This window comes from Pelophylax lessonae, assembly GCF_965119305.1.
Source record: "Pelophylax lessonae genome assembly, chromosome: 6".
Taxonomy (NCBI): domain Eukaryota; kingdom Metazoa; phylum Chordata; class Amphibia; order Anura; family Ranidae; genus Pelophylax; species Pelophylax lessonae.
This window is the reverse complement of record NC_138773.1, coordinates 242,342,832-242,355,194: the sequence shown is the minus strand read 5'-3', so window position 1 is coordinate 242,355,194 and position 12,363 is coordinate 242,342,832. Positions and strand designations below refer to the sequence as shown.

Here is a 12,363-nt window from a genome sequence, read left to right as displayed (position 1 = left end):
ACATCACCGTGAACACACTGTCCCAACCGTGAAACATGGTGGTGGCAGAATCTTGTTTTAGGGATATTTTTTTTTCAGCAGGGACAGGGAAGCTGGTCAGAGTTGATAGGAAGATGGATGAAGCCAAATACAGGGCAATCTTAGACGAAAACCTGTTAGAGTCTGAGAAAAACTTGAGACTGGGGCGGAGGTTCAACTTCCAGCAGGACAACTCCCTAAACATACAGTCAGAGCTACAATGGAATGGTTTTGATCAAAGCATATTTATGTGTTAGAATGGCCCAGTCAAAGTCCAGACCTAAATCCAATTGAGAATCTGTGCAAAGACTTGAAAATTGCTGTTCATAGGTGAATCTAAAAGAATTTGAATATCTTAAAAAAGTTAATTTATTTCAGTAATTCAATTCAAAAAGTGAAACTTATATATTATATATATTTATTACACACAGCGTGATATATTTTAAGCATTTATTTATTTTAATTTTGATGATTATGGCTTACAGCTAGTGAAATCCCATATTTCAGAAAATTAGAAAAGAATATTACATAAGACCAATAAAAAAAGGATTTTTAATACAAAAAATTTTGGCTTGCTGAAAAGTATGTCCATGTACAGTTTAGTATGCACTCAATACTTGGTCGGGGCTCTTTTTGCATGAATTATTGCATCAATGCGTTGTGGCATGGTGGTGATCAGCCTGTGGCACTGCTGAGGTGTTATGGTATTAAGGTTGCTTTGATAGTGGCCTTCAGCTCAACTGCATTGTTGGATCTGGTGTCTCATTTTCATTCTTTACAATACACCACAGATTCTCTATGGGTTTAGGTCAGAAGAGTTTGCTGGCCAATCAACCACAGTGATACCATGAGCATTAAACCAGGTATTGGTACTTTTGGCAGTGTGGCAGGTGCCAAGTCCTGCAGGAAAATTAAATTAGCAACTCCATAAAACTGATCAGCAGAGGGAAACATGCAGTGCTCTAGAATTCCCTGGTAGAGGGCTGCGCTGACTTGGGACTTGATATAACATAGTGGACCAACACCAGCAGATGACATGGCTCCCCAAATCATCACTGACTGGGGAAACGTCACACTGGACCTCATGCAACGTGGATTCTGTGCCTCTCCACTGTGTGTGGAGGCTCTTGAAGCACCGACACCAGCTGTCATCCACTTATTGTGAATCTCCCCAAAATTCTTGAATAGCCTTTGCTTCACAATCCTCTCAAGGCTGGGGTTATCCATGTTGCTTGTGAATCTTTATCTACCACACCTTTTCTTTCCACTCTGTGAATAACAAGCTTCTTTAGCAATGACCTTTTGTGATCTACCCCTCCTTGTGGAGGGCGTCAATGACTCCAAATATCAAATGTCTCCTGGACAACTGTCAAGTCAGCAGTCTTCTCAATGATTGTATAACCTACTGAACAATAGACCATTTAAAGGCTCAGAAAACCTTTACATGTGTTTTGAGTTAATTAGTTGTCACATACCTGGTCGGAGGCCAAAGTGCTAAGAGGGCTTCCTTTGCGGCTCAGTGCAGGGCACCCCTGACAGTGGTGCTGGGGAGTGCTATGTCCAAAGCAGCAGGGGTTGCCAGCTGCAACAGGCTGAGTAATTGAGTAATGAGATGTTTGCTGGATGGCGGCTGGATGAGCAGGATGCAATGCTGGGCAGGAGTCTCTCAGATGTACCCAATGAGACTTGGCAGAAGGGAGAGTCCAGGGCCAGGGTCAGGGGCCAGGCCAGTAGCCATATACGGAATCAACAAGGGGTAAGGAAGCATGCAGGGTCAGGAGTAAGCTGGGGTCATACACTGGTAAACAGGCAGCGGTAGAGTCCAAAAGGGCAAGCCAAAGGTCATACACAGATCAGCAGGCAGAAGCGGAGTTAAAGGAGCAAGCCGAGGGTCAAAGCCAGGAATGGAGGCAAGACAGGTCAAAGGCAAGCCAGGTTGGTAACCAGTGGCGGCTGGTGCTCAAAATATTTGGGGGGGGGGGGCGCAAAAATAAAAATGTAATAGGTATTGCTTTGCGGCAAAAAACGCTGTAAAAAATTGCGTGACTTTGAGGTCATGGTACAGGCATGGCACAGGTGATGGTACAGGCATGGCACAGATGATGGTATAGGCATGGCACAGGTGATGGTATAGGCATGGCACAGGTGATGGTATAGGCATGGCACAGGTGATGGTACAGGCTTGTCACAGGTCATGGTACAGGAGATTGTATAGGCATGGCACAGGTCATGGTAAGGGCATGGCACAGGTCATGGTACAGGCATGGCACATGCATGGCACAAATGATGGTATAGGCATGGCACAGGTCATGGTACAGGCATGGCACAGGTGATAGTATATGAATGTCACAGGTGATGGTATAGGCATGTCACAGGTCATGGTAAGGGCATGTCACAGGTCATGGCACAGGTCATGACACAGGCATGGCACAGGTCATGACACAGGCATGGCACAAGTCATGGTAAGGGCATGGCACAGCTGATGGTACAGGCATGTCACAGGTGATGGTACAGGCATGTCACAGGTCATGGTAAGGGCATGGCACAGGTCATGGCACAGGCATGGCACAGGTCTTGGCACAGGCATGGCACAGGTCATGGTAATGGCATGGCACAGGTCATGGTACATGCATGTCACAGGTGATGGTATAGTCATGTCACAGGTCATGGTAAGGGCATGTCACAGGTCATGGCACAGGCCATGGTACAGGCATGTCACAGGTCATGGCACAGGTCATGACACAGGCATGGCACGGGTCATGGTAAGGGCATGGCACAGGTCATGGTACAGGCATGGCACGGGTCATGGTAAGGGAATGGCACAGGTCATGGTAAGGGCATGGCACAGGTGATTGTATAGGCATGTCACAGGTCATGGTAAGGGCATGTCACAGGTCATGGCACAGGTCATGGTACAGGCATGTCACAGGTCATGGCACATGCATGGCACTGTTCATGGCACAGGCATGTCACAGGTCATGGTAAGGGCATGGCACAGGTCATGGTAAGGGCATGGCACAGGTCATGGTACAGGCATGTCACAGGTCATGGTAAGGACATGTCACAGGTCATGGCACAGGTCGTGACACAGGCATGGCACAGGTCATGGTACAGGCATGGCACAGGTCATGGTAAGGGCATGGCACAGGTGATGGTACAGGCATGTCACAGATCATGGTAAGGGCATGGCACAGGTCATGGTACATGCATGTCACAGGTGATGGTATAGGCATGTCACAGATCATGGTACAGGCATGTCACAGGTCATGGCACAGGTCATGACACAGGCATGTCATAGGTCATGTCACAGTCATGTCACAGGTCATGGCACAGGCATGTCACAGGCCATGTCACAGGTCATGTCACAGTCATGTCACAGGTCATGTCACAGGTCATGTCACAGTCATGTCACAGTCATGTCACAGGTCATGTCACAGGTCATGTCACAGTCATGTCACAGGTCATGTCACAGTCATGTCACAGGTCATGTCACAGTCATGTCACAGGTCAGGTCACAGATCAGGTCACAGGTCATGGCATCGCGCTGCAGCGGCTTCAATCACTTACCTGCTCTCCTGGGCTGCCTGCGAGACATCCACGGCACGCTGCTCCTCTCCTTGAGTCCTCTTCTTCCTTCTTCTGACGGCGACGGGAACCGGTCCGGCAGGAAGGTGACGGAGATTGGGCGGTGAGTGAGATGTCCACGGCGCGCTGCTCCTTTCCTCGAGTCCTCTTCTTCCTTCTTCTGACTGACGCACACACCGGCACCGCCCCCAACGACGTCAGCAGGGTCAGGATGTCCTGAATGATGATTGGTCCAGGCTGGAGTCTGGACCAATCACAGCCAGGACATCACAAAAGTGGGGAGTGTCAGGGCGCATTGCTCTGCGCCCCGGTGACCCCCAGAAGGCCGCCAGTCAGCACCTCTGCTCTGTGGAAAACCCCACCCCCCCATAGCTACCACTAAGTCCGGCGCCCCTAGTGGGCTAAAAATTGAATTTTTTAAAATCTTTTTTTTTCTTTTTTTAATCTTTTTTTTTTTTTGGGGGGGGGGGGGGGGGCGGCCTTTATAGACAGGCTGCCACTGTTGGTAACAGGAAATTAAATAGTAACAGGAACTCAAGAACATACAGGGGATCTGAAGATGATCCAGCAACTAGTGGATAAAGCTGCTGAACCTTAAATAGGCCACTGGGCACCAGAATCTGTGACGCATCGCGTGCACATGGATGTTTGCAGTTCGCATGCGCATTCACATCGGCAAATTCATATGTGACAATCTGCGAATCTGTTGGGCATTAGCAGATGTGCCAGTTCTTCTATGAACTGTTCTCTGACATAGCTAATTAGAGTGTGACACCGGTCTACAATATTGAACTTTTTCACAATATTCAAATTTTCTGAGCTACTGAATTTTGGGTTTTCACTAGCTGTAAGCCATAATCATCAAAATTTAAAGAAAGAAAATGCTTGAAATATATCACTCTGTGTGTAATGAATCTATATAATATATGAGTTTTACTTTTTGATTTAAATTACTATAACTTTCTGATGATAGTTAAATATTTTGAAATGCACCTGTATATACAGTAAAGTGCATCCGGAAAGTATTCAGAGCACTTCATTTTTTCCACATTTTGTTATGTTACAGCCTTATTCCAAAATGGATTAAATTCATTATTTTTCTTAAAATTCTACAAACAATACCCCATAATGACAACGTGAAAGAAGTTTGTTTGAACTCTTTGCAAGTTTATTAAAAATAAAAAACGAAAAAAAAAAACCCATCTACATAAGTATTCACAGCCTTTGCGCAATACTTTGTGGAAGCACATTTGGCACCAATTACAGTCTCAAGTCTTTTTGAGTATGATGCTACAAGCTTGGCACACCTATTTTTGGGCAGTTTCCCCCATTCTTCTTTGCAGGATCTCTCAAGCCCCATCAGGTTGGATGGGGAGTGCCAGTGCAGAGCCATTTTCAGATCTCAACAAAGATGTTCAATCGGGTTCAAGTCTGGGCTCTAGCTGGGCCACTCAAAGACATTCACAGAGTAGTTCCATTGCCACTCCTTTGTTATCTTGGCTGTTTGTTTAGGGTCGTTGTCCTGTTGGAAGATGAACTTTCACCCTAGTCTGAGGTCCAGAGCGCTCTGGAGCAGGTTTTTATTAAGGATGTCTCTGTACATTGCTACATTCATCTAGATTCCTTTGATTCTGACTAGTCTTCCAGTTCCTGCCGCTGAAACATTTCCCCACTGCATGATGCCGCCACCACCATGCTTCACAGTAGGGATGGTATTGGCCAGGTGATGAACGGTGCCTGATTTCCCCAAGATGTTACACTTGCCATTCAGGCCACATAATTCAATCTTTGTTTCATCAGACCAGGGAATTTTGTTTGCCATGGTCTGAGAGTCCTTCAGGTGCCTTTTGGCAGACTCCAGGTGAGCTACATGTGCCTTTTACTGAGGAGTGGCTTCCGTCTGGCCACTCTACCATACATGCCTGATTGGTGGAGTGCTGCTGAGATGGTTATTCTTCTAGAAGGTTCTCCCCTCTACACAGAGAAATGCTGGAGCTCTGTCAGAGTGACCATCGGGTTCTTGATCACCTCCCTGACTAAGGCTCTTCTTTCCTGATCGCTCAGTTTGGCTTGGAAGCCCGCTCTAGGAAAAGTCTTGGTGGTTTCAAACTTTTTCCATTTATGGATGATGGAGGCCACTGAGCTCATTGAGACCTGCAATACTGCAGAAATGTATCTGTACCCATCTCCAGATCTGTTTCTCGATACAACCCTGTCTCGGAGGTCTACAGACAATTCCTTGGACTTCATTGCTTGGTTTATGCTCTGACATGCACTGTTAACTGTGGGGCCTTATATAGCAAGGTATGTGCCTTTCCAAATCCTGTCCAATCAACTGAATTTACTACAAGTGGACTCCAATCAAGTTGTAGAAACATCTCAAGGATGATCAGTGGAAACAGGATGAACCTGAGCTAAATTTTAGTGTCATGGCAAAGGATGTGAATACTTATGCACATGTGATTCTTTTAGCTATTTATTTTTAATACGTTTTCAAAGATTTCAAACATTCTTTCATGTTGTCATTATGGGGAATTGTTTGTAGAATATTGAGGAAAATAATTAATTGAATCCATTCTGAAATAAGGCTGTAACACAACAAAATGTGAAAAAAGTGAAGCACTGTGAATACTTTCCGGATGCACTGTATAGTGTATATATAGTATATATTAAGTTTAAGCAAAACAGATCTTCTGGAAGTAAGTTTATCAAAACCATGACAATGCAGCCTCAGGATATGATATAATGCATATAAATAAGTAACCCTTGATAAACCAATCAAGCTTGGCCCTAATTCCCTCTCATTTATTGTAATTCATTGACCAATAGAGTTTAATCAGGAAGGCTGGGGATTGGCCAAGTGTAAGATTTGAATGTAACTTCAGCTGCCTACATTCTGCTGATTGATTTGACATGCAGTTTTTAGTAAAACAACCGTTTTTTCTTTTATATGCTCAGTTTGATTTTCCCAGATTTCTCATTTTTTTTAAAATATGTCCTTTAGCAAATCATTCAATATAAATTCAGTACATTGATGTTACTATTTTGTACATTATATGAAAAAACTTGCCAAACACAATATCAATTCTCATTTCTTCTTTTTACCTAAATGTATCTCTGTGAGTTTTAACATTCCAGTTGTAGTCTCCTTTACTGACCAGTCCGAAAAACTCATTTCGTCTCCTGCAAAACACAGAGCATAGGCAGGTTAATGGGATCAGAGATGTAAAAATAGAGATTTTTATAGGATGTGATGCTATGAGATTTGTTTGCCACTTGTAGCTGACAATGTTATCATGACAATTTATCAAGATGGATCAGAGTCTGGGTTCAGTGTAACATTCTGCCCTCCCTATGGAGGTCCCCTGCAAAAAAACGAAATTGCCATTCTACAGTATAAGATGTACCAGCAAAGACCTTTTAACACATTCGCTAGCTACTTGATATCATCCATTAGACACCTCTGACAGTAATGCATAGACAAGACAGTTCTGGCCACTGGAGTAAAAATGGTTCTTGCTCCTACAAAGTGACATATAGAGGCCTTAAACATTTTATGAAAAGGTCTTCAAAAGAAAGACAATTTTTTGTTGACTTTTGTTTAAATAGTCGCTTAGTTGTTAAATATACATTAATCTTCATCCCAAACTTGGTTAGAGAATCAAGTAGACAATCACCTAACCTCTTACACTCCACCAAAAATGTGTTTTTTTTGGTGAAGGTATCATTCTAACCTGTCATGGGAGAAATATATAATCTACCATTACTGTACTGACATCTACTCTCACTCTAGTTGCCTGGCTTTAATGCTATAAGTCACTGACCAGGAACACGTAGGATATAAAGAATTCTGGCATTTCTAAAAAGTAAATTTTCTCAAAAGTACTACACAGCCAGTTAACTAACATTCAGATGATGGTTATAAATAGCAACCCCCCCCCCCCCCATAATTCTTTTATAACAGGTATAAAGGTCCCGGAGGTGATGTAACATAAAATAAGTTTTGTATGATATGTTTAATTTACTAAGAGCCAACATACTACACAGAACTTTAAAGTGGAAAAAAAACCTAACAATATCTATTCTTAAAAGTTTTCCCTCCCCCCTCCTCTTACCTATTCTGGCTAACCTGCATTAAAAAAATGTGCGCACTATTTTATTGTACCTATTTTTAATCCGCTCCAGTCCAGTCATGTGATTCCCCTGTGCTGGCTTCCCTGTGTCAGTGAGCAGCTGCCACGGGGGAGAGGAGAGAGAGTGCTGACAATTATTGGGCCATTGGATGACATCACACCTTCCAGAATTCAGAGCTGTTGTCAAGTTCTTCCTAAGGGCTCTTTCACAAGGGTGCCTTCTGTTCCCAATCAGCAGGGAATCTGCCCACTTAACCCCTGCTGATCAAAGCAGAGCAGGGCAGATAACAAGTCTGTGTCTGCTGAGTTAATGCAGAGTGGACACGGACAGAATCTGGTCTGCTCTATGGGCAACCGAGAGTAACCGGCGCCCATATACACCTGGATGCCTCTGATCCACTCTGCTCAAACAGAAGAGAATGCAGACATAAGTCGATTTACACCTGCCAGTCCATAGGAATGCATGGACCTTCCAATCAGGTCCACCTGAAAAACTGAGAGGCGGACCTGATCAGATCTCAAATGTGAAAGAGCCCTTAAAGAGAGCTGTTTGAACACGTGAGCTGGCCGGAGTGGATTAAAAAATAAATAAGTACACACACCTTTTTTTTAAACAGGGTAAAGCAGAATATGTAGGGGGGAGGGGGACATTTTAAAGTGATATTAAAGTCAAAATTAAAAAAACAAACATGTCATACTTACCGGCTCTGTGCAGTGGTTTTGCACAGAGCAGCCATGATCCTACTCTTCTCTGATCCCCCGCCGATGTTCCTGGCCAATCCCACCTGCTAAGTGCCCCCAGAGCAAGTAGCTTGCTCTGGGGGCACCCGAGCTATGGTTCTGCTTGTCTGTTTACACACACAGAGCTGTGGCTCTGCGCCACCTCCTCTCTCGCCTCATTGGCTCACTGGCTGTTATTTGACAGCAGCGAGAGCCAATGGCTCCTGCTACTGTCTTAGCCAATAAGAAGGGAGAGTCCCCAGGGAGCCGAGGCTCTGGTGCACATCGCTGGAAGAAAATTGAGCTCAGGTAAGTTTTACCGCATATGGCCCCATTAATTTCTATATTGCTACATTTAGATGCGTGCAAAACTATACATTGTTTGCGTCTAAACGCAACATTTAAGATACCTATGAATGAGCCCTTATGACATGCAGATATGAGTGTATTTTTAAATGAAATCTAAATAAATCAGCGGTAGAGCCTAAAATATAATTAAAGCCAAAACTTTTTTTTGATCAAGTAAGAAACAGTTTAAACTCCTGGCTGGTCACCAGGACAAACTGAGAGGGTAAATAAAAACCTAATGGTTTCTAACTTTTTAACACTACACCAAAAACTTAAAGGGAAGTTTTGGCTTTAGCTACACTAAAATAACCATGAACTGATATTTTAAAAATTTGGCAGGAAAAAAACAATAAAGAATGGTATATTTTCCAACAGCAAGAAAGTACATGGAGGGAAATATTACCCAGGAATAGCACAGAAATGACTTAACAACATGGGGGAATTCTTACCACCAACACCTTAGCTGTGTGATGTAGCAAACTGAGATTCAATATTTCAGATTATGACTTACTTAAAATTCAGCTTGTTCCAAAAAAAATATTTTTTTTAATGCAAAACAACCCCCCCCCCCCCAAAAAAAAAAAAAAAGTGCTAAAGCTATTTGTACACAGAGCAGAAACCTTCACATTGTATTAAATCTACAGCACTATATTTTATATTTCATTAATCACAAGACTCGGAGCTTCAATGGACTTCAATTTGAAGTTTTGTGGTGCCTCTTTCACAAAATCAATTACCTGAACTTTTACAAAGCAAAGGCAATTTGTCATTTGCACTTTTATATCACCTGGCCCCTAGTATTCCATTGGTGATAATTTGCAAGTCTAATAATAGAACGGAAAGGGCACAGAATGACGTATGGGGAAGTTAATTGCAAGTGGTGTTTAAAACTAATGATTTACAATCACTAGTGGTGTAATTAAAAAAAGGACCATTTCAGCCAGGTCTAGCTTGACAAGACTGGTAAGTTTTCTGGAGTCACCATACTGCAATAGTTAAAGTTACAGTTTAGTACTGCATTAAGTGTATGTAAACCCTATCAATGAACTGCTCTTATGCGCTCCCTTTTGGTCTGTTTAATATACCATTAGAAGCATTCTGTGGTATTTGTTTGATAAGTGCAAACAAAAAACAACTTGATATCAGAAATTCAGAGCTGTACCATGTCCTCTCCTCACCTTCCATGGTATCTAAAGAGCCTCTTATTTATTATCATGGATTACAGAATAATTAGCCTTTATGCTGTAGAACACAGGTGTCAAACACAAGGTCCGTGGGCCGCATCCGGCCCTCCAGGCCATTTTATGTGGCCCTCGCACCTCTCCTGTAGCTGCAGGAGAGCTCCAGTCCTCCTCCAGACCTTATACTTTCTGCTTTCCAGCAATGCCTCCAGCTTCTTCCCAGCAGCACCACAAGGTAAGGGAGGTGCACTGTGATGTAAGGGAGGGTGGGGGACTCAACTTTTGATGGTGGAGAGGCTCTTGACGTCTTATGTAAGGGTAGGGGATGCTCTTGACATCTAGTCTTACAGTTACAACCGGCCCTTTTGAGGGCAATCATAATGCTGATGCGGCCCGCGATTAAATTGAGTTTAACACCCCTGCTGTAGAAGTAGGAATGATTGAGTAGTTTAGCAAAGGACACTGGGTAGGGCTGACACCATGCAATCCGCAAAAATGCTTTGTGTTGTCAAATCACAACACAGTTTAAGAGCTGAGTGCATTTCTGGCAGACGTAGTCTTCTTTATCTACGGCTTCTAAAAGAATAAAATATGGGAAATGTGCATGAATTGCAGAGATGCACTGCATATCTTTTTTTTAAATTTGCCTTGACATATGCGTTAAAAAGAACTAATCATTCACACTGTACTACCCTGGTAAGTTTACAGCAGTAAAGAATGACTTAGATATCACTTCAAAGATCTAGTAATGTGGTGCTATGTTAAAGTGGTCTTAAGAGAACTTAAAAGATTTGCAACTGCCGTTGACTGGTTGTAAGATAGTTTTTACTTTCATAAGGAACTCTGCTATGTATTGGTGACATTTTCAAAGTTAACAATATAAATAAATAAAATATTTGGCTATTTATTAGCATTTAAAATAGAGCACATTTGGTATGCTCTAGTACAGGTGTCAAACTCCATATAATCGCATCAACTTTATGGTTGTCATCAAAGAGTCGGTTGTATCTATAAGACTAGATGCCCAGAGCACCCCACCACCCTTACATCAGATGTTAAGCGCCCCCCTCTATCAGAAGTTAGGAGTTCCCAACCCTCCCTTACATCACAGTGCACTCCCTTGACCTTGTGCTGAGGCTACGAAAAGCTGGGGCTGGGGACCAATCTGCAAAACAAAAAGTGCAGGGTCTGGAGAAGGGCTGGAGTCAGTTGCTGAAGTCTGCTGAATGCTGAGACTAGGGAAGGAGGAGACAAGAGGTTGCTTCGGCTGCACAGAGAAGTGCAGGATCTGTAGAAGGAGCTCTGTCCTCCTCTCTGCTACCATCTGCTGAGATGAGAGGGGGGGGGGGACAGAGACGAACCTCTCTTTGACTGCACAGCTGCAGGAGAGGGGCGAGAGCCACATAAAATGGCCTGGTGGGCCTGATTCGGCCCTCGGGCCTTGTGTTTGACACATTAGCTCTAGTACAAGTATAAAGAATAGCTGTTGGCAAGGTAGTCTACAGTCCTGGTCAAGTGATGGTGGTTGAAAGTCTAAAGAGAAGTGTCCCTGATAAGTAGAGGTGGTGCTACTGTATACCTTGAAGAGCACTTGCACAAGGCAAGAAACAGTGCATACAGAAAGGCAGAGAATCAGAACAGGTCAAGTGAGCTAAGAAGTGAATACTAGAGTCAACTTAGTGTGCCAAAAAAACAAAAAACAAAAGTCTAATTAAAGTTTATCTGAACCCAAGTATTAAAATCTCATAGGAGCTTTAATATATTTATGGTATTAACATGTTCATTGTGCTAGTGGGGTCACCCTGTCACACATGCCCCTAGTGAAAAGTACAACTGGCTATGCTAACACATTGTACAAGCCTGGTTAACCATTGTAATTATTAGGGAGCCAGTCTAGAACAATGATGTGCATCCAATGTTAGAGGGAGAGCATGATGTACATATGAAGTGGTTGAAGGAGGCTAGAGGACATCAGCAGCACTGATATATGTGAACAATGATGAAAAAGGAGAAACATATTAAATAAAACCACAGACTATTTTTATTATACAAACTGCTTTAGCATAATAAATATTATCTAATTTAAATATTCTACTATTCTCTGAATTATACTACTCCACTCAGAAAGATGGCCTGTTTGTAGGTAAGGGCCACTGTAAGTGCAATTTAGATATCCATTGGTGAGAGTGTAAAGCTGGATACACATTATACAATTGTCATAAGATGTTTTCCTTTAGATTTACCAAAACCATATAATATGAGGTCAAACCTAAACACTTTAAATTTGTGTGCAATCAGGCAGGCCCTTGCACTACATAGATGAAGGTAAATCTAAAGGAAATCTAACAACAAAAGTTGTATAGTGTGTATCCAGCCTA

The 12,363-nt window shown here is 42.9% G+C and overlaps 1 protein-coding gene across 1 annotated transcript in view; it reads right to left on the bottom strand.

The window, feature by feature from the left end:
- PDE11A (phosphodiesterase 11A) overlaps positions 1–12,363 on the bottom strand; it is an 830,139-nt gene that overhangs the window by 85,541 nt on the left and 732,235 nt on the right. Inside the window, exon 16 of the mRNA XM_082260061.1 lies at positions 6,709–6,786. Coding sequence (XP_082116187.1) covers positions 6,709–6,786 — 78 coding nt within the window. The remainder of the gene's footprint in view (positions 1–6,708; positions 6,787–12,363) is intronic.